This window comes from Rhinatrema bivittatum, chromosome 3 (genome assembly GCF_901001135.1).
Source record: "Rhinatrema bivittatum chromosome 3, aRhiBiv1.1, whole genome shotgun sequence".
NCBI lineage: Eukaryota > Metazoa > Chordata > Amphibia > Gymnophiona > Rhinatrematidae > Rhinatrema > Rhinatrema bivittatum.
Genome location: NC_042617.1, coordinates 370047773 through 370074866, shown reverse-complemented (window position 1 = coordinate 370074866; position 27094 = coordinate 370047773). Strand labels below are relative to the sequence as shown.

At 45.7% G+C, this 27094-nt stretch overlaps 1 protein-coding gene across 1 annotated transcript in view; it reads right to left on the bottom strand.

The window, feature by feature from the left end:
• The window catches only part of PGM3 (phosphoglucomutase 3), a 69658-nt gene that overhangs the window by 33892 nt on the left and 8672 nt on the right, over nt 1–27094 (bottom strand). Inside the window, 4 exon segments of the mRNA XM_029595529.1 lie at nt 1812–1950; nt 1952–2008; nt 3090–3223; nt 20217–20284. Of these exon segments, the coding sequence (XP_029451389.1) occupies nt 1812–1950; nt 1952–2008; nt 3090–3223; nt 20217–20284 (398 nt within the window).

The following is a 27094-nucleotide window of genomic DNA, read 5'->3' as shown; positions in this document are numbered from 1 at the left end:
TAGTTGGAGGGACTCTAGCCATACTACATCAAAGTGAGCCTGCTTTAATCTCCTCTTTTAGCCTTTCCCCTCCAGTCTCTTCTCCCATAACCTTGGACAATATCTGGATAGTGCTTGCTTCTGTGCAGCAGTCCTTAACTTCTTTGAATGCCACCGTGAATACTTTTGTATCTAGAATACAAACTCAGGAGACTCTCACCTCTGTTCATACTGAAAAAATATCTACGTTGGAAAGAGATTTGGTAAAAGCTCCATTTGTACATAATACTTTGATTCAAAATAATTCTGTAATGCATCAAAGGTTGGAGTCATTAGAGAACTTTGCAAGATCATCTAATCCAGGATATTAAATTTTTCTGTGGTCTCAATGGTATCCCATTAAGAACTTTAAGACTTATATGAAAGATGTTCTTGGGCTCTCTCAATCTTGCTCTTCCATCGATTCGTAAGGCCTACTACTTCTTTCCAGCTAAAAGGCCTGATGGAGCAAGTGTTACTCAAGCTGCATTGAACTCTGGAGGTGAATCTTTGGGTATTTCTACTATTCTTGAGACAAAAACAGAGGATGTGTCACATAGATTTACCTTAAATGGTGACTTTTTCTTCAAATTTTGATCAGGATTTGATTCTTCGATTGTATTTTCAAGCTCTGAATATTTCTTTCATGGGTGGCAGGCTTCAAATTTTTCCAGGGCCACTCAGGTACGCCAGAAAGCCTTTCTTGATATGCGACAAGAGATTATTGATTTGGGAGCCTGTTTCTTTTTGCAATTTCCATGTAAATGTATCGTTAATTTTTCCTCAGGGAAATTTGTTTTTCTGGATCCTAATCATCTTAGATCCTTCATTAATTATCGAGCTCCTGTTCAAGATTAATACGGGGCTTTTTAATCTGAAGGAGGGTATTAAGATTGGGGTTGGCTCCTTCCTATCCTGTAATATGTTAGAAGGATACTTTGTTCTCACTAGAATATATTTATTTCCTATACATTGAAGTCTGTCTTTCTTTCTTATTCTCTTACTCCCTTTCTGGGTCCTTCTCTCTTTATGGTGGTCTGCTAGCAATTGACTGAAAATTTGGGTTTAGATTTTTTTTTTGTCCTGTGAAGATTACCATGTAATCATATTACTGTTGCAAATTAATGCTTGTGCATTATATTTAAAATGATAAAAAATAAAAAAATTCTTCCAATGTTGATGGTGTTCTGTTAACATTCTTTACTTAAAGAAGAAACACATCATCCCTCCCTGGTATAATTCAAGGATATTGATATACTTTGGGTTGACTAGCGGGGGAGTAAATCCTCTCATTCATACTATGCCATGGGTTATTGCTTATTTGCAAAATGAAACGTCATTATGTCCAGCTAGCCCGGCATAGCAGATATCAATGAAAGGATTGTATTTTACAGACCAATAATCCAACATTCAAAACCAAACTTAATGGTCATCACTGTTTATGCCAAAACCTCGGCTCATGGGTATATAAACCAAAACCATTTCACAGATATTTGTGTTCAAGTTGAGGTCACCTGGTTGCTAGTACTGAATACTGGTTTGAAGGCCTTCCTTTTTGGGGACTTCAGACAAGTTGGGATTATTACAAGATTCCCTGAGCAGCAGTGCCTTGGTGTCTTATTCTTAGGCGTGGCACATCTGCCAGGAGCAGAGCGCCATGCGTAAACGCTCTGCTTCTAGCTTGGTCGTCTGGCATGGCTCCGTGCTAATGAGCCCCACCCTATTCTACCTTAACAGGCTACACAGAGCTTGCTATGTTTTCCAAGAAGGGAGTTTTGCTATGGACGGCATACCCCGGGGAGGTTTCTGCTGAACCTTCACAAAGTCCGCTCCACAGGCACAATTTAGTTTTCCCGTTGTGCCATCATGAAAAAGCTCAATCAGACACTCCTTCTGCAGGTAGGGCTGCATCTCCTTCAGCTTCAGGGCCCCCGATACCATTGGCACCATCTACTTTCACAACTCTGGGTGAGTCTCCATAGCTGGAAGCCTTGAGGGGGAAAAAAAAGGCAAAGTAACCATGAATTCAGATTGAATTTATATCCATTTGCTTTCGAATAATATTGTAGAGCTTTGAGAAGTATTAGAATTGCTTATATCCAAAACTGGCATAGGAAAACACAGAATACTGAAAGGAAGGTTCCTACCTGATGTTTTTTATTGTTTTACATTTTACTTCTTAAAAGAGATAATTTATGATTATCTGTGTTTACATATTTTGGGAATATTTCTATAACATCATACAAAGTTAGCAAGCAAATATATGAACATAAAAGTTACAAACATAAGCTTGAATTGAAAACTGATGTAAGTCCCCTTTGTAAATTCCCTGACTAAAATGTACCTGCACACCATTACATCTGCTGTTTTGTACATTGAAAATCTGGGGGAAAATTCAGACCTCTCTCAGCCTCCTCCCCAGGGGAATACCTCCGCTCGATCCAGGTAAACTAACATGTGAACACAGCACACAGCTGGCATGCAATTTTGTAAAAGGCCAATTCTGCAGGTAAAATACTGTTTTACCTGCAGAGGTACATTTAAAAAAAAATCATCCTTCCAAGGGCTTGATACAATAAGGTGCATTCAGCATCATGCACAGTTTTAATTGCAGTTGTGCGCAGCAAATGCCAAAAACCACGCCTCACTATTTCAATTTACCCACTGACTGCGTAACATAGGATGCTCTCTCCTGTCCTCTGTTGGCCATGTACCAGCTGAGGGTACCTGGTTCACATTTGGTCACTAGTGCTCCCTGAGAGTTCAGTCACCCACCGGGCTTTATTCAGTAAATCTAGGCCTATGGGAAACATCCAAACAGAACAGAGTCTATCATCACTACCTTTTTTTTTTTTTTTTTTTAAAGCAACTAGTCTTTTACTTATGCAAATGAAAAACTATATTCTCAATTTCAGATTTAGTTTTGGTCTGGTAATGCACTGGTGCTCACGAATTAGTTTTGAACTGGTCTGACTGAAACCAGAGATGGCTTTCACCCTGGTTCTTGGTGTACACACACATTCGCTGGATTAAATGGACTCATCTCCGTACAGCACCGTTAGAGATTGTACCTGTTTACGCAGCTCTGTAAACGCTTTGGAGAGTTTCTGGTAGTACCCCTTCACTGTTGAGGTTCCATACTGCTCTTTCGTATTTCGACAACAAACAATATAGTGCAGTTGGGGTGTGGTTACAAGACCATAATCTAGCAGGAGAGAAAAGAAAAAGGCTCAAAATCCCTTTAAAACAAACACCGCAGACACAATGAAACTACTATAACATCACACGGAACCAGACTACTCAGATTTAAAGGTGTCTGCTCAAGGCACAGCACTAAACAGCTTATGAAATTGTATAACAGAGAAAGGTCATGATAAAAAAAAAACAAAAAAAAACCCCTCACTATTTCAAAAAAATAAAAAATGTATATACCATGTAACTAGTATAAAAATATAAAAAGCAGTTCACAAATTCCATATACATAATTAAACAAATAAAATCTAAACATACAAAATAGTTTTACAAAGCTAAGCAAATCCTGTCTGCCACCCTTTCACAGCAAAACATAATATCCCTCTCATATAGTCACCTAATATGCAGAGCTGCTTGCAAATTCCCCAAAATGCCCTGACTACTACCTTCATCGCTCTGAAAAGGAAATTTTAAAAAGCCTTAGCCAACTTTCTCAATTTTAGGTAATTTCATGTCTCATCTAAAGTGAGTATCACTCTAATCAAGGAGAAACAATTATTCAGGAAGAGCACATCAACGTTTTCAAAAACACATGTTGAGGGGTTGATAAATTATTGTAATAGTCCTTTGAAGTCCTAAATACATCTCTCTCTCTCTCATATAAACACACATGACAGAAGGCAACATTCAAAGTCATCCACCCTGTCTGCAGGTAACAGTGCATGCGCCCAGAAACAGCACCCGGCTTTTACCTGTATTCATTCATTCCCGGGCAAGGGGTTGGCTAACACCACAAACACTTTTGTACTTTTAAGATGTACACCTGTTATTTACGTTGGAGAAAGGATCCACAGAAAAAAGGGAGGTGCAAGCATCTCTGGGTCCTTTTTCCTTGGGAAAAAGTTTTCAAAGTGAATGTGGATTCTGCAGCAGCGCAGGCCATTTAAAACATTGCCCCCACAGCTACCAAATGTTTTCCCTATCCATGTAAAATAATCCAGCATGCTTAATAAACTTACTTTATTACAAAATAAAATTGCAGACTTTGATAGTTATTTGTTTTCCCCTATGTGCTGTTATGGAATAAAAAGGATTAAAAAAAAAGAACATTTTTAATCCAAATGACTAGACATATATAAATCAGCATTTCTGGTAGAAAATCAACATTTTAAAAAAGTTAAATGATGTAATCTGCTAACAGAATACAAAGTCTTTACTCTACTCTTCAGGTACCTTTAACCCAGTCCAGAGCTGGCATTAACAAAATGGCAACTGTGAATTAAATTCCACAGGTGTGTACTGTAAATTAGGCCAACCAGAAAGAGGTACGCCAACCAATCAGCAAATTTTCAGTACATGCAACTGATTAGAGAGCAATGAGGGGCACTCAAAGAAGATCAAAGCGACTCCGATCGCGTCACAGCGCGAAGGGCAGAGGAGGCTGTATGTGTGTTTATGTCTGTGTGAGAGCTTGTCTCTATGTGCATGTGTGTGTTTGTCTGTGTGCCAGTGAATATGTGAGCCTGTGTGCCTGTATGTGTATCTCTGTAAGCACCGGTGTGTGTGTGTATGTCTGTAGAGAGGGTGCATATGTGAGAGCCTGTGTGCATGTTCGTGTGAGGTCTTGTGTGCATATGTCTGTTTGACAGCCTGTATGTGTGACAGCCTGGTTGCATGTATGTTTCTGTGAGAGGCTGTGTGAACGTGAGTCTATGTTTAGAGACTGCGTGTCCGTGAGTGCCTATGTGTGTTTGTGTGCGTGTGAGAGAGCACATGCCTTTGACAGCCTGTGTGTGTGAGAGAGAGGGAGTGTGCATGAAAGCAACGGCAGGCATACGAGGGAGAGAGTATCTCAAAGAATAAAGGCTGAATTTTTAATCGGCCATGTGCGTAAAAAACAGGGGTTACGCTCACCGCACACATTTTCAAATGGGCTCATTACGTGCAGAAATGCCAGGCCAAAGGAAAGGGGTGGGCAAGGGCAGGGCTGGAGGTGGCTGGTACAGTGGCCATTTGCCGCTATGTCGGAGAAGGGACTGCTGGCGTGCGCAAGTTGCTTCTGCTCCAATGGAGCCATCTTGTGCTTCTACCATGTGACAGGGGCCGACCAATGGCACCGGTAGCCCCTGTGACATAGTAAGAGCAAAGGCTATCGGCGCCATTTTAAATACTGGCAGCCGACGGCCCGAGTGCAGGAGATCGCTCCCGGACCCCCGCTAGACCACCAGGGACTTTTGGCAAGTCTTGGGGGGTGGGGGTGAAGAGGGTCGGGGGGTTGTGGTTAGGTTTTTTTTTTGTTTTTTTTTAATATTCGCTCCGTAAGACGCACAGACATTTTCCCCCCACTTTTGGGGAAAAAAAAGCGCGTCTTATGGAGCGAAAAATACGGTAATTCTTAATCCATCGTTAAAAATGCCTGATAAAATCACCCTGGAAGAAGTATGGAAGGCACTTATGAATATCAATGAAGCTATAAATGACCTTACAAATGTAAAACAAAATATGGAAGAAACACATATAAGATTCAAATGGTGGAAATTTCTGCGAAAAATGTTGAGACAGATTAAAAGTGTGAAAGAGGTGCAGTGTAATTTGATAAAATCTGAGAGTATGGTGATGAGGAGGATGGATCGCATTGAAAATGATTTAAGAAGAAATAATTTAAGACTTTTGAATTTTCCAAAAAACAGATGGATGGCAACTAAGGATTTGCTCTAAAGTTATTTCATCAATATTCAAGGTTTTCCAGAAACATTTATTCCAGCAATTTAAAAAATATTCTATCTACCTGAAAAAAGGGAAGAAAAGATTACAAAATCAGGATTATATTTCCTCAATCTTACTGAGATATTGGAAAAATCTTTTGAGAGTAAAATAGAATCTAGAGCAACATTATTGGTGACTTTCATACAATCATCAGATAGAGATAATGTATTGCGACAAGCCTTCGGTAATCAGGCCCAGCTTTTCTATGGACAACAAATTAGAATATTTCCAGATATTACTAAGAAGATACAGGAGAAAAGAAAAACTTTTCTGATGATGAAGGGTGAGGTGATCTCACGAGGAGCCAAATTTTATTTAAGGTTCCCATGCAGGTGTATTTTGGTTTATCAAAATGATAGATACATTCGGGCGGATTTTAAAAGCCCTGCTCGCGTAAATCCGCCCGGATTTATGCGAGCAGGGCCTTGCGCGCCGGCGCGCCTATTTTGCAGAGGCCGCTGGCGCGCGCAGAGACCCAGGACGCGCGTAGGTCCCGGGGTTTTCTGAAGGGGGCGTGTCAGGGGCGGGGCCGAACGACGCGGCGTTTCGGGGGCGGCCCGGGGCGTTCCGGGGGCATGGCCTCGCCCTCCGGAACCGCCCCCGGGTCGGGTCTCGGCGCGCCAGCAGCCCGCTGGCGCGCGTGGATTTACGCCTCCCTCTGGGAGGCGTAAATCCATGGATAAAGGTAGGGGGGGGGGGGCGAAAGAAAGTTCCCTCCGAGGCCGCTCCGATTTTGAAGTGGCCTCGGAGGGAACGGAGGCAGGCTGTGCGGCTCGGCGCGCGCCAGCTGCCCAAAATTGGCAGCCTTGCGCGCGCCGATCCAGGATTTTATAAGATACGCGCGTATCTTATAAAATCCAGCGTACTTTTGTTTGCACCTGGTGCGCCAACAAAAGTACACGAACGTGCTTTTTTTTTTAAATCTACCCCATTTTTTTTCTGAGCCAGAACAATTACGTGCATACTTAGACTTGCACTCCTAAGTAATCCAAGAGGTGTTAGTTAAAAGAGATTGATACATGACACGGTATAACAGCTAAATGTTTTAAGAGAATTATATTTTCCTTGGACCCGCTTTAATTTTTGGTTCTCCCACAATTCTTATAATATATGGTGAATAGGAAAATTTCTTAGTGAGGAGACTTAAAAAGGATGATGTTCTTTCTATCTTTTTCTGTAACATTGTTTTCAATGTAACTTTGTTTGAAACTTCAATAAAAATAAAATTATAACCCCCCCCCCCCCCCAAAAAAAACCCAGTAGTGTTCATAAGGTAATGTAGGCAGGTGTACTGTGTTCTAGGTCACATAGCAGCAAATTCTCTGGTGTACCACCAACTTCAACAGTCTCCCTACGCCCCTGAAAAGGACAACCTCCACCTGCCCATGATTGCCAAAAAAAAAAAAAGAAGGATCCACCAGCTCCTACTCATCGGGATCTTGAATGTGACAACTCAAGAAGACCTCTTGAGCTCTGTCTACTCCTGTGATGTAGGCTGCCGATAGTGCCTGAAGAGATAGTTCCACCCAAACCAGCAGCAGACTTGTACTTCATGTTTCCCCCTGCTTTTTCACATAGGCCACCGCCATAGTGATGTCCAAAAAACTTTGAAATGGAAGCAGAGAAAGAAAGGCCTTCATAATCTTGCTTCATAGGGCTCCACCGCGATCGAAGGCACTCTGAAGTGGCACATATCAGCAGCAGTCAATGGAACCAGTACTGAATTGGGCCCCCAGATATTCCAAGTCCTGAGTAGGCTAAAGCCTGCTCTTAGCAAAATTGATCACAGACCCTTTGAAGCAAACCAAGAAGTCTCTCAGTTGCCTAAGACTCCTCTTCCAACGTTCCTCAGATTAACCAATTGTCCAGGTAGGCTTGAACCAAAACTCTCTCCTTGTGAAGCACAGCAGCCACCACCACTATTATCTTGAAGAATGACCTTTGTGCTGCTACCAAGTCAAAGGGAAGCACCCTGAACTGAAAATGCCCCCCCCCAGGGCCGCAAACCTAAGAAACCTCTGATGATCCTGGCAAATAGGGATATGCAGATACACCTCTGAAAGATCTAAGGATGAAAGAAATTCTCCTGTCCTGACCACCACAATTACCAACCAGATAGTGTGCATTTGGAAGTGTGAGACCCATAAGGCATCATTGATGTGCTTCAGATCCAGAATCGGCCGGAAGATGCCATTTTTCTTTAGTATCACAAAGTAAATTAAATACCTTAGCTGTCCCCATGCCTTACTTAGAACTGGGAAAATGGCCTCCAGAGATCTCAGACATTGAAATGTGGCTCTCGCCACCTCCCTCTTCTTGGGGAATGACACTAGGAAAACATAAAGTCCTCCAGAACTCTTCCTGTAAACTCTGCATAGGCTTCTCTTAGAATTGAGAAGACGACTGGTCCGATGTAACGCGGGTTCACTCCCCATTGTAATTTCGCACTGAATGCTCAATGTTAGGAAGAGGCAGAATACAAGATTTTATAAAAATAAAAAAGTGGGATAGCTGGCCTATCTTCAGAACTGGAGAGTGGACCTTTTGTATCTCATTGCATCCACCTGGAGCTGTCAAACCCCTTCTTCCCCACACCATTATCCCTTGGGTTATGTCTGACTGCACAAAGGACTGCAATCTACTTCCAGTCTTACTATTACGTGAGGGACTTCCTTTTCACAGCCTGTAATGTTTCACTCCCATAAACTAGACAGTTAGAGAAGGCCCTGTTCTTAGGCTTATCATCAGGCAACTTATGTGCCTTCTTCTCACACAGAATCTTCACCAGCTTCTCTGAATCCTTCCCAAAAAGAAGTTTCCATCAGAAGGGTAGTTTACCCAAAATGGATTGAGGACACTAACAGACAGTCTGAGAAAAATCTTTAGTCTTTATAAGATATCTTATAAAGAACTTAACAAGCAATGTATTGTAAACCTCCAGCTCAGCTCTTCTGAGTCATTACACTCAGTTTCTTTTTATGCTATTTGCTTTCTCACCACCACTAACTGGTTTGACTCCAAAGAACACCCCCTTAAAGCACCTTTGCCACATCCACAGACCAATTATGAACCAAAGCAAACATCTGGCTGACACTGAAGCTTCTATACTCCTTGCCAAGTTTGAACCAAAACATAAAAGGCATCTGCAAAGAAGACGAGACCAGTCTCTAGTCTCTCCACCTCCCATTCTGTCAGGCCCTCACCACCAATGCCCACTGGGACTTGCTGAACCCCTTGTAAAACATGATCCAACCATAAGGCTTCTGCCAAAAGCTACACGCAAGGCCAGGGCTGCTACCTTAAATGACTGCTTGAGATGCTTTACATTCTTCCTACCCTGGGTGTCCTTAAGAGCAGTACTTCCTTCAACAGTGATCACAGCCCTTTGTGACTGCAGACACCACAGCATTTACCTTAGGGCAATTCAACTGTTCCACAGTCTCCTCCAGTAAAGTTTTGCCTCAGCCTTCCTCTCTTTCAATCCTGTGTCCAGTTTATCCCACTCCACCAACACCAGAAAGAAAGGATATTTTTTGGCAGGAACTTTTAGCCCTTCCAAGACAGAACCTCACTCTCAGGGACAGGAACAGAGATAGCCGTTGTTCCATTCCTGCAGCTCTCTCTCTAGGACCAAAATCCAGGAGGATATCTGAAGCGGTCACGAACAACAGCACAATCTTCATTAGGTGGGGAAGCAGTGTCATTCTCCAAAAGTATGGCACAACTTCAGCACAGGCCCGCCACCGACAGAGAGCCACAGCAGCTGCCACAAGCAAGGCTCCATGGGAAAAAAACATGTTGAGACAGGAACCATCCTGTTAAAAACCACCACACTGGCCTTTACTCTCTTGTTCCAATATAGTAATAATTTGCTCCATCAAGCCCCAGGGAACCAGCAGAGTCAGTAGCAATGCCCCTCAAGCAAGTGCTCCCTGATATTTTTTTTTAAGCCACAGCAATAACCAGGGAACCATAATGTAGTGTAAAAGGGGTACTTCCCCTTAAGCAATGGCTCTAAAAGCTTCAGAGAACTGGTCACCATACCAGGGCATGGAAGAGGAGCGTTGCAGGAGGGCATAGTATCCAGGAGGAGAAAAAGGGAAACAGAGCCACTGGCTGCCAGTTGCCGTACCTCCCCTCCCCCCCTTTTGTCCTTACTCCACCAGGGCGGTAAGGAAAAACCTTTGAAACACCTGGAAGGGATTTAGTCTGAAAAAATCTTCAGCTACAGGAATGCCCTTCTAATATAGAAATACTGCAGAGCTGCGGGTGGCAGACTTCCCTAAGAGGGATGTCATCATTACAAGTCTTTGTATTTCTCTGCCTCCATCTGCCAATAGGGGAGCAAAACCCATTGGTCTGAGGGGACAATAAGGAACAGCTGTTTTCCAACAATAACACTTATTGTAATTTACTGAACAGACTTCAATGTCATTTAAGGCCTGTATGATTCAATCAGGCCTTAGGTACCCATAAGCAGTCAGAAATTTACTGATGAACGGGGGGGCTGATGACGTCAGCGGCTCGAGTGGCAGCCTAGCCTGGAGCTCCTGGCTATGCCGGATAGCATCCAGATAATATCGTAGCCATCCCTCCACCTTTTGACGCGGCTCCAACACCAAGCTCACCCCCGAAGGCTGCTGATGGCGAATCGGGCCCCCAAACCCGACTTTTGCAAGTTTTCCTACCAGAAATCGGCCCGGGAAAATTCTCCTGAAAAAAACAAAATGGCCACCGTGACGGGAGAAGCGATCTCTGAGGCCTCAGCTGCAGCACCGGCACTCCCCGATTCGGAAATCCCTACTCGGGGTGAGTTTAAGGCTTGGTTTGGGGAGCTCAGCCACGATCTCAATTCTTTTAAATCTGAGATCCGTGAAACGGTGGGTGAAATGAAGGAGGAACTGTGTGAAATGGGGAGGAGGCTTTTTGAGTATGAAACCCTCACTGAATCTCAGGCAGATAAAATGAGCTCGCTGCAGAATAGCCATAAGGAAATGGCTAGTGAAATTCAGCAACTCTCCTCCAAACTGGAAGATTTAGAAAACAGGAATAGGAGGGCTAATCTGCGCTTTCGGGGCATTCCTGAGACCTCTGACTTTGCTAACTGTGTGCAAGTTATTACAGAGCTTTGCACTGATTTATTACAGCAAGATGCAAACCAAAATGCTGCAGGCTCTGGAGGGTCTCTAGTGGTCAAGCTGGAACGGGCTCACAGGGTCCAGGGTCAGAGAGCTCCTAATCAACCCAAGGATGTGATCGCTTGCTTCCATGATTTCCCTGTGAAAGAGAAGATCCTGGCCCTGGCGCGCCAGAGGGGGAAGCTGCAGCTGCAGGGACATGATGTGCAAGTCTATGCTGATGTTTCCCCGACTACTATGAAGAAACGCCAGGCTATGAAACCTATTACTGCTGTTTTGATTAAAGAAAACATCCGGTACCGCTGGCTCTTCCCCTTTGGCCTCAGCTTTACTGTGCAAGGTACAACGCACAAGGCACAATCCGTGCATGAAGCGGCGGGCATCTTGAAGGACCTTGGCTATACTGTGACGGATTTGCCGCCATCTTCCTCGCCACGTGCCGACCGCAGGGAGGAACCTCGCTGGCAGCGGATGGGAAAGGGGGGAAAGAGACTGCGACGCACCCCGGATCCAGATATCACGAACAGAGCCCCTACATGATCTGGCTGCTTTGGCTCTGAAGGCTTTGACACTGTTTCTTGTTGAGCCGCACCGGACGTGGAGGGTTTGGTTACTGGTTATATGTTTGATAATATGCTGATGCTGCCGGGTGGGACGGCACCTGGGACGCTGTCTTCACTCACCCCTAGATGATGGGGGACCCAAGAGATGATTGTGGTTCCTTTGGGAGGGGGGGAGGGGGGGGCATGGGGAATAGTGGGGATCTCCTCTCTGGGAGTGCATTGCCTTGTTGTTTACTGCCCGGCTCACTGAGGGCTACGTGCTGCTTGGTACTATGTTTAGTTGTCTCTTGTTTCATGGGGGGACCTCTCCTTCTCTTATCTCTGTCTGCTCTATATACGCTGGGGCACTTGAAATGCACCATCACTTGTCCGGATGGCTACCTTTAAGGTACAGTCCTTTAATGTTAAGGGACTGAATACGCACCGTAAGCGTAAATTACTATATAAAGATCTGCAGCGTGCTGATATTGCGATTGCTTGTCTCCAGGAGACACATTTAAAGCGGCGCTATGAGCATTTAATGAGCTCTGCCCTTTACCCGCATCAGTATTGGGCGGCTAGCTCTAAAGCTGCTAAATATGCAGGTGTGGGGATTCTATTTCACAAGGACTTTGCTTTTGAATTGCTTGACAGTGTTGCTGACCCTTTGGGTAGATATTTATTGCTGGTCCTTAATATTGCTGGGGTCTCGTATACATTGCTTAACGTATATGCCCCCAATGTTCACCAAGCCAAATTTTATGATGCACTGGTGAAGCTGGTCCTCTTGAAAAAAGTGGGTCACTTGATGGTGATGGGAGATTGCAATCTGCCCTTAGACCCTGGTCTTGATTCCTCGGGGGGGGCGATGTTCTACTTTGAAAAGAGACCGCAATAGCCTCCTTGCTTTTTTGGACCACTTTCAGCTGGTAGATGTGTGGCGCTTTTTGCATTCCACCCAGAGGGATTATACTTTTTTCTCGAACCCCCATAACCTATACACTAGGATAGACTATGTTTTTGTGGATAGGGGAGTGATCCAAAATGTGCGCAAAGGGGTTATAGAGTCGATCACGTGGTCCGATCATGCTCCGGTGTGGGCTGAGCTGACTTTCCCTAATTATGACAAAGGCCAACGCTTTTGGCGCCTAAACGATAGCTTACTTGACAGTGACTCCTTTGTGGATCAATGTCGGCGGGAACTTACAGATTACAGTTCTCATAACCTTCACCCTGACATCTCGCCCATCACTTACTGGGACTGTTTAAAGGCAGTGCTTAGGGGGACTTTTATAGCTCGGGCCTCTTGGGTTAAAAAGGAGACCCAGCGGGAACGTTCGCTCCTGACTGCCAAATTATTGGACTTAGAACAGCGCCACAAGCAAACCCCCACTGAAGTGCTCCGTTTGGCCTTAGCTGACTACCGATCGCAACTTGGGGCGCTGGATGCGGCCAAAATTGCGCATGAGCTGGAGCAAACGAAACAAGTATACTTTGAAGGGGGCAATAAAGCGGGGAAGTTGCTTGCGCATAAGTTGAGAGCCAAACGCTTACAAAACACTATTACTAAAATTGTAGGTGCTCATGGTGCACCACTTACCTCCAATGATGCGATCCGTGACTGCTTTTTACAATTTTATTCTGCACTGTATTCCCATAACCACTCTATAGAGTTCAGGGACATACAATCCTTTTTACAGGACACTCCCTTATCCCAGTTATCAGAGTCCGCCAGGGATACGCTAGACAAGGATATCTCAGAATCTGAGGTGTTATTTGCCATTAAGCAACTTAAGGCTGGCAAGTCCCCGGGGCTGGATGGGTTTACTGCCCGGTTTTATCAATGCTTTGCCGGTGATTTACTTACCCCACTTACGGCCATGTTTAATGCCTTGCGACACGAGGGGGTTTTGAATCCTAATTCTAATGTGGCGGGTATAACGATCATTGCAAAGCCGGGACGGGACCCTACCAAGTGTGGCTCTTATAGGCCCATCTCATTGCTGAACATAGACCTCAAGCTTCTGGCTAAAATTCTGGCTAACAGGCTTAACGGTTATGTAGCACAACTCATTCACCCGGATCAGGCCGGTTTTATCCCTGGTCGCATGGCGTCCGATAATGTGCGGAAGTTGTTGGATTCCCTCTGGTGGGTTAAGCGCCATCATATCCCCTTTCTTTTTATGGCTATGGATGCGGAAAAGGCCTTTGATTTGGTTCACTGGCCTTTTTTATTTCAAGTCTTGCATACCATGGGTTTTGGGCCTTTTTTCATTACCTGGATTCAGAAATTATATGATAAACCGAGGGCCTGCATTAAGGTAAATGGGGGCTATTCCCCGTTCTTTATTGTTGAGCGGGGCACCCGCCAAGGTTGCCCGCTCTCTCCATTACTATTTGCCCTATTTATAGAACCTTTGGCCCAACGGATCCGGTTGTCAAGGGACGTGATGGGCATTAGTGTGGGGTCATATTCCTCCAAGTTGGCGATGTTTGCTGATGATGTCATTCTGACCCTTGCGGACCCTCAGCAATCGTTGCCAGCCGTGGTAGAGATTATTAAAACCTTCAGTCAAGTGTCTGGCTACTCCATTAATTGGGACAAAACCGAAATCCTTAATATTACGTTACCGGAGGACCAGGCACGGGATCTGAAAGCCCGTTTTGCTTTTAAATGGGCAAAGGAGAAAATTAAATACCTAGGTATATTTATAGGGGCTCATTCTGATGTTTTTAGGCTTAACTATCCACCTCTTCTCGCTAAATTGTACAGGGAAATGGAGGAGTGGAATCGATACCACATTTCGTGGCTGGGACGAATTGCTACTTTTAAAATGAACATCCTGCCCCGGATTGGATACCTTTTCCAGACCATTCCTTGCGTCATACCAACTGCACTGCTTCTCAAGTGGCAACGCAGGATTATGAAATTCCTGTGGCAGGGGAAGCACCCCAGGGTGGCCCAGAAAGTATTGTTTCAACCTCGGGTGCGGGGGGGCCTTGCAGTGCCTAACTTATTACGATATTATGTTGCGGCTCAATTACGAGCTGTTGTTGATTGGCACAGAACCACCGCCCGCAAACCTTGGGCGATTCTGGAGCAGGAACTTATCGGGCCACACCTGCTGACTAATATCCTCTGGCAACCTCCTAGCTCTGGGCCCAAATTGGAAGGCCTACCGGACACAATTCAGTGTACCTTACACCTTTGGTATAAATGGAAGCCTCAGGTGGTGGGGTCCAAGGTGGGGTCGGTCCTTTTTTCCCCCTTTCACTCTGGGTCATTCTTGGGGGGTACAGCTCCGCAGGTCTTTGCAGATTGGTTGGCTAAGGGTCTTTATAATTATAGTCACTTCTGGGAGCACTCCTCGTGGGTGACGTTCTCCACTCTCCAGGCCCGGCATGACTTACCTCAGGGGGATTTCTATCGCTACCTCCAACTAATGAGTTACGCAAGAGCGACCCATATTTCCCGGGATTTACTCCAGCCAATTGGTCTCTTTGAGAATTTCTGCCGAGCGGCTGACAAAGTACAGCACTTAATGTCCAAAATTTATAAGCTGCTCCTTCAGGGTATGGGCACGCGCCCAACATTCCTGTCCGCCTGGGAGGCTGATCTGGGGTCCCCGCAGGGTGACGACTTTTGGGACACTATCTTTACAGTGGGGTGTAAGGGTCTTATCTCAGCCTCCTACTTGGAAAATAGTTTCAAACTCCTCTATCGGTGGCATTATACCCCCGCTAAACTCCATAAAATTTATTCCACGGCCTCGGATCGGTGCTGGAGGGGTTGTGGGGAGCGAGGTTCCTTTTATCATATGTGGTGGGAGTGTGCTGCTGTTTCCCAGTTTTGGCAGGGACTGGCTGTGTGGCTTTCAGACATATTGCATGTTTCTATTACTCTAACCCCCATAGTTGCCCTGCTTAACTCAGACTATCCACAGCTCGACACGGCCTTACAGCGTTTTGTTAGATTGGTGGTCACCTCTGCTCGATGTGAGATAGCTTTACACTGGAAGTCTCAGGGTGTACCTACATTATTGCAGGTTCAGTCACGGGTGGCAAAGGTTTGTACCCTTAGTAAGATTACGGCGCACCGTCGGAAACAAATAGGGGCCTTTCAGCGTACCTGGTCTTTATACCTAACATGGCAACAACAACAGAAGAAGATATGATTTCCTTTTATGTCTGATTTTCTCTTATGCTATTTGTTCATACTACCTTTGCAGGAGCTCCCAGGGATGGTAGGGGAGAAGGGTGGGGGGTGAGGGGAACAGAAGGGGGGGATATGTTTACACAATAACTGAGAAAAGCAGAGAATCTGTTGTAAGTCTTTATTGCATCTATTCTACTGTCAATTTTGTTATTGTACATGCTTCACAGATGCTGTATGGTTTTGTATTGTCGGTATTATCTTTCTCTAATAAACCTTAAATTTCAAAAAAAAGAAATTTACTGATGAACAAGTCCCAAGACAGCAGGGCCTTCCTTAGTGGGAAGCAAAATCCAGGTGACCACCCCCAACAGTGCTTCCTGTCTGGACAAGTTCCTGGAAGCAAAAATCCATTAACCCCCCCCCCCCAAAAAAAACAAAAAAAAAAACAAACATTAGCTAGGTAGACTAGAGAAAACTATTGCTATCAATGGGAATCAGTTATAAGAAACAGATCTACATTTTGGGATCTGCTGGGAACTTGTGACCCGGACCAGCCATTGCCAGAGGCAGGATGCTGGGCTCAATGGATCTTGGTCTGACCCAGCATGGCATTCTTTATATTTCTAAGTGCTGGCAGGCCCAGAGTTGCAGTGCCTGTTCAGCACAGACCTTATGTATAGTGGCAGATGGTCTGGAGAGGCAACCACACACACCAACCTCCATGGGAGTGGGGTACCCTCCTCCTCTTCAATCATGGATCGGGGTCTGCTCCAGCACCCCCAGAGGGTCATCCCTGCAGTACAGTACAATTTCCATTCTGGAGCAGCAGTTCAAGGTGGGCCTACTTACTTCTGGTATTATACCTTCTTTCAGTGTGTACACAGCACTATGAACAAACACTTGAGTGGTTAAAATTTAGCAACCCATTCCATTCCTCTAGTCTCAGTGAACTTTGCTCTCCCTCACCCTGAAAACTATGAGGATTTCTGTGGTAACTGCTGCTCTTAGGAGCTACTCGAACAGAACAGCTTTTGGAGCTCTACTGTAACTGAGCGTTTTGCTATTTTTCAGGGACCATGAATGTGTGAGGAAGGGGGGGGGGGGGGAGAAGGGGACCATACCAGGTTTGAAATGACCATGCTTAGAAATTGGGAGAAGCAACAGCACTGAGCTCTGCCAATGCACACCAATCCCGAGTCTCTCATGAACAGAGCCTGTGAATCATGCCAACCAGTGCTAATGTGTGTCACTTTTATAGTGGGCATACTACGGCCCATGGGCCATTACCAGCCCACAAGACCCTTTAATGCGGCCCACTTGTCTTTTAAAAATTTATGATCTGTCCGGCTCATCGAGGCTAAAGCTTTGAGGTAGTCCACCTCTCCTGTCAACATCACTAGCAAAAGCTTCAGAGCTACAGCACTCTTCATTATTGCTTCATGGCTCTTCTCTGTCTTACCCCCATCATGATCCATACGAATTCAGGAGATAAATGATAGTTATTTGCAGGATGTTCAAGAAAATATAGTTGTAAATGTTTAAATTAATTTATGTTATTTTGAGAATTGATTATGATGTATTAAGAAATAGGATTAAGTAATTCTATAAATATAACTAATTATATAAAAAATGAAAAAATAATTAGTATAAGAGGATATGAGATATTTGTGAGAATAAATATATGTATGTCCTTATGTGTTGATAGATAGTTTTGGGTTAAGGACAGGTAGAGTACCCCTGTTGTAGTTACCCCCATCATGCCCAGCTCCAAGCTTCTAATGTGGTTGCTCCTCCTTCCATGTTGCTAGCACTTCGGCTATCTTTTCTGTTCTTCCAGTTCCTGCTGCAGCCATGTGTGTCACTAATCAGTTGTCTGAGCTGCAACACACTCCATAGACACAGTGCTTCACAGATCCAATTACTGAACTGTGTGGCTGAAGCCAGAACTGGCAGGAGAGAGCTGAGGTGCCGACACTGCATCAGAAGGAAGAGTCATGTGAAAACCTAGGAGGTGTGAGGGGTAAGGGGGGGGGGTCACACCAACAATGGAGGGGGGGATTTGTCATGAGTGTGGAATCAGCTGGAAGCTCTTGTCTAATCCAGGTGTTAACTGGAAGACACACCCCTACCCCGCCCCCCACCCCCTGAGAAAAAACAAAAGAAACTAGAGAGAGATTTTCTCTCCTCTGGTTTCTTTTTTCTCTGGGGAACCCCACTTCTGGCCTCTGGAGCAGGCAACAGCCACAAATGTGGCCCCATGGAGAAAAAAAAAAAAAAGTTTGCCCATCCCTGGGGTAGACTGATGTTTACTTGACTAGGGATACAGAATTCAGTTTGCTGGGTTCTAGCTGAGCCTGGAAAAGCATTGTTTAGGAAGAGCTGCAGTGATTTTCTACATAAGTTTAGGGAGATAATTTGTTAGTTCATAAAAGACTGCCCAATATAGCTAAATCAAAGAATCCTTAAAAGAAATATATAGCAGGGTACCTACAGCTTTCATATGTATCACTACTTCACAGTAAAAACAAACACAGCATACCACAAATCACAAAACACAACCAATTTCACCTGACAGAGTATCCATATCAAAATGCCCTTCATTATGAGGCCAGTTCTGTAGAAACAGAAGACTTCAAGGCCCATCGTATCCACTCATTTTCCATACCTATTGTAATACCACAAACTCCATCTCATATCTGGTTTTATCCTCATTTTTCCTCCCACTGTTAAAGACTCTCTGCTGGGGACCTATTCCATGCATCCACCACCCTTTCTGTGAAGAAATTCCTCCTTTCATTGCTCATTAAAATATCTTCATCTAGCCTCATATCAAGAACAGTGGTTCTCCACCCATTCCGTGGGACCTGGCATATCAGTCTGGTTTCTGGGATATCAAAATGAAAATGTAAGAGATGCATACATATTCTTCAACTTTTCCATTTTGACCCCATTTTAATACTTGAAAAACATGCAGAACCCCAGGGAATGACCAAAACAAAACAGCACATCTGTACCCTTCTTCCACTCACCCTGAAATAACCATCATTCCCTCTCTGAACCTCCATTACTCATCTTGCCCCAAAAGGAAGGGACAGAGCCAAAACAAGGGGTGGTGATAGCAACAGCAGTGGGAGTTAGCATTCCGAGGCCCTGGCCCTCTGTAAGGTTTTCTAGTGAACCAAGAGGCCTCCATAGGAGGTGGGATATTGGCTCACAAGGCCCACCCTGCTTGCCATCAGTGGCTGCAGGTTAGAGCAGAAGTCAGAAGGGAGGAGCAGATGTAGGGAAGAGCGTGGCACAATTTCTTGCCACTCCCATCCACCATTTTTTGGGGAATCACCAAAAGGTTGCTTTTTGCAACTCATTTATACTTTGAAGCATTCTGAATGTCCTGATCATATCCCTCTTTGCTCTCTTGTCCTCTAGCACAGTGGTTCTTAGCTTTCTCCTGTGGGCACACATATGACCAGTCTGGTTTTCAAGATAGCTACAATGAATATGTAAGAGATAAGCGTTATGAACTTTCAGGAATATTTGCTGATAATAAGGAAAGTAGTAATGCTTTGTGTCCATTTAAAATAAAAAGTTTTTTTTTTAAAGTCTAATTTCATAGGGCTTATGGTACAGACTCTGTACCATTTTGAAAGCCTCTTCTTTTTTTTTTTAAACTTAAATTTTTATTAGTTTTTGTTTAATAGAACATACAAGAAACAGAAATCGCAGTGATGCATTACAGAACTTTAGTCCCATGAAGTTTCCCCATACCCGCCTCCCCACCCAACTGTCCCCACAACACCTCCCCCCTCCCATGTCCAAGAGCTCAATCTATGTAATCCAAAGTCAAAAACTCGTGATCATCAAAAGATCAGGCATACCAAGGGTATTTTGCAGGAAGTGCCCATATACAGCGATATGGACAATGGAGTAAGCCAGTGATAAGACAAATGTCCAGGGGGAAAACAATGGAAAGTCATCCAACACCCAGGCATAATCATGTTGCCTGTTGCTTTTCCCATTGCAGAAATGGAGCCCAATTCTCCTGAAATTTTTGCGGGGTAGCTTGGAGTTCTGCCGTTATAGTGGCCATTTTGCACAGCAAATGCACCTTGTGTTGTACCATACCGAGAGAGGGCACCACGGGTTGTTTCCAGCATCCAGCTATCAACAAGCGAGTTGCAATAAATACTTGAAAGCCTCTTCTGAATTGCCCCTACTTGAAAGAAAAAGAAAAACCCGGGGCGGGGGGGAAATTTTCCCCTTAAAACCAGCTGGGTTTTTTTTGTCTCTACTAATTCTTCTGGTAAATGTGTCCCACAAACATATGAGTTCAGTTTTCTGACACTACTTGTCACCAGATATACACAAAATCTTCATGTAAGACCAAATCAGTGAAGAGCCACGTACCGTGGTACTGTGCTCCAAAAGCAGTCACTCCGTCTATTACAGCCTGAGAAAGGTTCTCACTACTCGGTCTGTAAAAAACGCAAAAACAACCCATGATGAGAAATACTTAATATAAACAAGATATTACTGTACACCTAAAACACATGTAAAACCAAGGAAACGCTCTGCTCAGCTCCTAAGTACTAATATGCTATCAAACGCGGAGACAGTGACAGGGTGAATTATACAGGGGCACTGGAAATGGGGAGGCGATGACCCTCCCTTCAGCAGCTCTGAACTTGGGTTCTTATACTCTAAACCAGGAGCACTGCCAGCATCAGAAACCAGACCCCTACCCGGATTAGGTCTGCGCTAGCGGATGGCAGAGAAAAAAAGTCACACCGGTCACAGAAAAACCCACTGAAGAATCTGTTCCTCTATTCACAGGGTCCTTCACTTTCAGTTTTCATTTTATATCTCCTGGGTATTTTTTATCAAGGATTAATTTCAACAAGACCAAAAAAAAAGATATTTACCTGCAACAATAAATAAGTTTTTCCCCCCTCTAGTTTCTCCCATTTTTGATGTAATAAGCATTGATAAGTTTCCAGGAAAAATAAAATAAAACCGAGGATTAAGGTCCCTGCCCAATCAGCAAGTGAACCAGGATGACAACCTGTCCCACAGCTATGCAGCACTGCAGAGAGTCCAGTCGCCATCCTCTGATGCCACAAGCTTTTCTACCTCAGTCACAGAGTATCAGAAGTCCCCTGTGTTATCTTTACTCTCTCACGCACGTTTGCACTCTGTTGCACACCCATCAACAGGGTATAATATAGCAAATTTCCATGCTCCATGAGCGAATGTGCATCTCTCTTCACTTGAACAGCATTACTGTAAGCTAGCCTTCATCTGTGCCACAAGGGAATACTTTGCACTCTGAAGCAACAGTATTTCTACTGTGTAATAAGTGGGTGTATGGAATAGGAAAATTAGTTTATCATCTGATAATTTTCATTCCTGTAGTACCATGGATCAGTCCAGACTCCTGGGTTTTGCCGCCCCTCTAGCAGATGGAGACAGAAGTTTTGAAAACAAAACTCTGCCTTATATAGGATGATGCCACCTGTAGTCCGGCACAATTACTCAATGTCAAAGCAGAATGGCTCTCAGAAAACCACCATAACTATGTACAATAACTCTTCAACAAGAAAAAGAAATAACTGGTTCACTTAACCCTCCTAGGAACTGAACCTGTAGAGCCACTTGAGGACGGTCAATCCAATTTCTGCATTCCCCGGGCGGGACTCTGGACTGATCCGTGGTACTACAGGAATGAAAGTTATCAGGTAAGAAACTAATTTTCCTTTCCCTGTACGTATCCAGATCAGTCCAGACTCCTGGGATGTACTATAGCTTTCTTACCTGGGATGGGATCTGGAGAGGCCCGCTCTAAGCACTGCTTCTCCAAAACCTCCTTCACCCGGTGCCTGAACATCCAGTCTGTAGTGTCTGGCAAAAGTATGCAAAGACTTCCAAGTCGCTGCCCTGCATATCTCCTGTGGTAAGACCATTTGACACTCCGCCCAAGAAGCCACCTGAGAACGGGTAGAATGAACCCGAAGACCAAACGGTACAGGCTTACCATGCAGCAAATATGCCGAGCCTATAGCCTCTTTCAACCAGCGCGAAATCGTAGCTTTAGATGCCATAGTTCCTCGTTTCAGACCAGTCCACAGCACAAAAAGATGGTCTGTCACACGAAATGCGGAATTTCCAGATAACGCAATAACACCCGAACATCCAGCTTTCGTAAGTCTTTAGACATAGGGTCTGACCGGTCCAAAACGGGAAACGACGGAAGCTCCACTGACTGATTCATGTGAAAAGCAGACACCACCTTCAGAAGAAAGGAAGGAACCGTCCGCAAGGACACATCAGAATACGAAATTCTCAGAAACGGCTCCCTACAGGATAGAGCCTGGAGCTCTGATACCCTGCGAGCAGATGTGATAGCGATAAGGAAAATCACCTTTAACGTGAGATCCTTTATTGTAGCCGTTTTCAGATGCTCAAAGGGCACTGTACTCAGAGCTGAGGGAAACAAGTTCAGATTCCAAGAAGGACAAGGGTGCCTGATCGGGGGATGTAAATGCTTTGCCCTCTTTAGGAAAAACGAGCCACATCGGGGTGAGCAGCCAACGCCACACCTTGAATGGAACTGTGCAAACAACCAAGAGCTGCCACCTGAACCCTCAGGGAACTACACGATAAGCCCTGGCGAGTCTGGATTGTAAGAAACCTAAAATATTCGACACCGAAGACAGAGTAGGAACAATCGCCCGGTCCACGCACCAAGATTCAAAGATTCTCCACACGCGCACATATGCGAGGTTGGAGGATGTCTTGCGCGCCCGGAGAAGTGTTGCCACCACAGCACTCAAATACCCTTTGCTCCTCAGGCAGCGCCTCTCAAAAGCCATTCCGCTAGACAAAAGCGATAGACCTCTTCCAAACACATGGGCCCTTGATGGAGAAGGTCCGGGAGCAGTGGCAACCACAGGGGACTCGCCACTGCCAGATTGACCAGGTTTGCAAACCAAGGCCGTCTCGGCCACTCTGGAGCTACGAGGATGACTTCTGCTGGGTGTATCTCCACTCTCCTGAGCACTTTGCCTATCAGCGGCCAAGGAGGGAAGACGTACAGCAGCATGTTGGATGGCCAGGGCATCTACCCCTTCTACTCCCATTTCTCTGCGGCGACCGAAGAAGCGTGGAGCCTTGGCGTTCTGAAACGTTGCCATGAGATCCAGGCGGGGTATGCCCTACATGTCACATATGAGCTGGAAAGCTTCGTCTGCGATCTCCCATTCCCCAGGATCGAGGGGGTGCCAACTGAGAAAATCTACCTGAACGTTGTCGACTCCTGCTATGGGAGACGCTGCAATACTTACTAAATGCTTCTCCGACCAGCTGATCAGCTGCCGGGCTTCCGTGGCCACTGGCTGGCTCTTGGTTCCCCCTTGGCTATTGATATAAGCCACCTTGGTCGCATTGTTGGAAAGAATTCTGACTGACTTCCCCTGGAGGAGAGGGCAGAACGCTTGCAACGCTAACCACACTGCCCTGGTTTCCAGACAATTGATCGACCACTGAGATTCTTCCTGGGACCATTGCCCCTGCACAAACTTCCTCAGGCAAACCACTCCCCAACCGAATAGGCTGGTGTCCGTGGTCACCACTGTCCATTCAGGTACCTCCAGAGGAACTCCTTGGGATAAGTTGTCTGAGATAAGCCACCAATCGAGACTGGAGCGCGCCATATCCGTAAGAGGGAGAGGTAAATGAAACTGTTCAGAGATTGGATTCCAACGCGAAAGCAACACTAACTGTAAAGGACACATATGAGCAAAGGCCCAGGGCACCAGTTCCAGGGTGGAAGTCATGTAGCCGAGAACCCACAAATAATCCCACACTCTGGGGAGACGGTTGGCCAATAAGTCCCACACTTGTCCTTTTAGCTTGACAATATGGTCCAAGGTAAGGAACACTCTCCCCCTGTTGAGTGTCGAATAGAGCTCCTAAAAACTCCAAAGTCTGGGTGGGCACCAGTCGGCTCTTGGCTATGTTGATCACTGTGATCGCAGGAGTTAAAGCACTTTGCGAATTGCCAACTGGCCAAGCAACTCCGACTTTGCCCGAATTAGCCAGTCGTCCAGGAACCCCTCTCTGTGCAGATGAGCCACCACCACAACCATTACCTTGGTAAACGTACTGGGCATGGTGGCAAGACCGAAGGGCAAAGCTTGAAACTTAAAATGGCGACCCATCACCGAGAACCTCAGAAACTTCTGGTGGTCGGCCCGAATGCCTATGTGAAGATACGCTTCTGTTAGGTCCAGTGATGCCAGAAACTCTCCTTTTCTTACCGAGGCAATGACTGTTCGTAACATCTCCATATGAAAACGTGGCAACCTGAGGCAGCAGTTTACGCGCTTCAAATCCAGAATGGGTCGGAAGGACCCCTCTTTTTTGGGGACTAAGAAGTAAATGGAATAACGCCCTTTTTGCTGCTCCGCCTGAGGAACTGGGGTGATGGCGCAGAGTTGCAGAAGGCATTGCAAGGTATCTTGTACTGCCTGTCGTTTCTCTTCGTAACCGCATGGAGAGACCAGAAACCGCTCCGGAAGGCGGTGTGCAAAATCCAAAGTGTAGCCTTGATTTATCACAGTAAGGACCCACTGGTCTGATGTCACCTTGACCATTCCTCATAAAACTGGGAAAATCTGCCCCGACAGCTGCAACCAAGGAATGGGTCGGCGTCCCTTCATTGGGAAGACTTGGTCTCAGATGCGGACTGGATAGCCCCAGTTCTGCCAAAGCGTCGGTCACGTAAGGGCTGAGAGCAAGACTGTTGGCGACCGGATGCTTGTCGAAAGGAAGAAGCTGGAGCTCTGGACTGACGTAATCTCAGATTCCCTCTGAATCGAGACTGTGAAGAAAAGGAGCCCCTCAACTTGGGCCTATCCTCTGGCAGTTGGTGAACCTTGTTCTCCCCCAGGGATTGAATCATATCCTCGAGATCCTTACCAAAAAGCAATTTACCCTTGAAAGGCAACGACCCCAGCTGAGCCTAGGAGGAAATATCCATCGACCAGTTTCTTAACCACAGGAGCCGTTGAGCCGAGACTGCCGACAACATGGATCTGGCCGAAGTCCGTAAAACATCATAAAGTGCATCCACACTATAAGCGATCGAAGCTTCCAGATGCCCTGCTTGCTGTGCTTCTGCATTGGAAAGACCAGCATTAGCCTGTAACTGCTGAACCCAGAAAAGGCCCGCTCGCAAGGCCCACACTCCTAGTGCCGAGACTTCAAAAGTTTTCTTGAGCTGCAGCTCCAACTTTCTATCCTGCAGGTCTTTCAGGGCTGTAGCACCCGTAACCAGGATTGTGGTCTTTTTGGTGACTGCGGACACCACCGCGTCCACCTTGGGCACCCGCAGTATATTAATTGCTTCCTCTGGAAGAGGATATAGCTTATCCATAGCCTTGCTAACTTTCAATCCCAGATCCGGGGTATCCCATTCTCTATATAGCAAGTCTGTGGCAGAAAAGAAGAAGCCGGGTCCCTAGCCTGGACTCCTCTGGTGGCTCATCTATGCCTAGCTTTCCGAGTATGGCAGGGAAAAGCGGAGCCAACTCTTCCCTCCTAAACAGATGGACCACCTTATGGTCGTCTCCTTCCACAATGTGAGAGCCTTGTGATGGATCCTGTGGATGCTGATCAGGGTTTATATCCACCCCCATCGGAGGCTTGCCCTGCGGGTCCTGGTCCCCTGGATCCGTATCCTGACCCATGGAATCAGTATTGGTCTGATGAGCCCCTGTACACAAAGGGCGCTTAGCTTTGGAGGACGCAGAGACTCCCTTAGACTTAGACCGCTTTCGAGAAAGAGACTTAAGACCACTAGAGGAAGTTTTACCCCCAGCCTGCAGCTTTCTTTCCTTCCTGGCTTTAAAAGCCTTATGGAGAAATAAAATAAATTCCGAGGAGAAGGAGGAAGAGGAGGAGGAGTCAGAAGCCCCCTCGAGGCTATCCTCTGTTGCAGGTGAGAGGCTGTAAAGGTTCGCTCCCTCCAGGAAACCCTGCCTGAGGAGAGAGAGGAGGCGGGAGAATCCCCTCCCCCATAGCTGCACGAGTTGCTGATCTAAGACACTCCAAAATGGCCTCCGTTCCCGCGCTCAGCGGGAACAGATCTGCCTCAGCTGATCTCGGTGCAGCTAACACTGAAGGAGCTCGGGCAACCTTGCCTTTAACCATTTTCGCGGCCCCGGAGGAACCCTCCCCCCTGGGAAGACACGCTGAGCACAGCCCATCCCGAGAAAGACGCGCGTGGGCCGAGCCACATGTGAGGCACGCAGATGAGCGCGGCATCGGGCAGCGGGCCTGAGAAAGCTAAAATTCGATTCTGTAAAAAAAATAGAAAAATTATCGCGGTCCGCCCAAGCGCCAAGTCAGGGAGGGAAGAGAGCCGCAGCCACGGTTACTCTGACAGAAAATTAAAAAAAAAAAAAAAAGTTTTGATTTTCTTTCAAGGCTTGCCCGGCAGTGGTCCACGGTCCTGATCCAGCGGGGTGGAGTGAACCGGGCTCCCCGGTGTCGCACCCAGAGCTGCTAGCTTGGAACAAGCGGGCCCTCGACCCTGTAATGCAGCTGCCTCAACAACCAGCGGGGGGGATGGTCCCCTCAGGACCTTACAAACCCCCTGGGAGGCTCAGGACAGAAACTGCTTTTTTTTTTTAATTTAAATCAAAGTAAAAAAGTTTTACCAACCGAACACTCTCAAACTCACAGAACTAACTCCACTAAGCAATCAGCACAGACTGTAGGCCTTGCACCTCCACCATCTGCTGGAGACAGAGAAATACTGCCGGACTGTAGGTGGCACCATCCTACATAAGGCGGAGTTTTGTTTCAAAACTTCTTTGTCTCCATCTGCTAGAGGGGGGGGGGGCAAAACCCAGGAGTCTGGACTGATCCAGGTATGTACAGGGAATGTGATTTTATTTTACAAACCTCAGCTTATTTGACCCCAGTCATGCAATCCAAAGATTTTTTTTCCAACGTGACAAGAATCAATGGAGAATTTTTGCTGAGCTAGTGCATGATAGTTGAAAGTTTAACTTTGTATTTTGCATTATAGAGTTAAACAATCTATCACTGTTTAGTCATAAGACATATGGTTCCTTCCCTGGGAAAAGCTGCAAACTTGAAACCTGAAGCAGTGGAGCAGTGGGCTGAAAACCAGGAAGGCCAGGGTTCAAATCCTGCTTCTTCCGCCGACACTCCTTGTGATCTTGAACAAGTCACTTTAACTTTCCATTGCCTCAGGTACT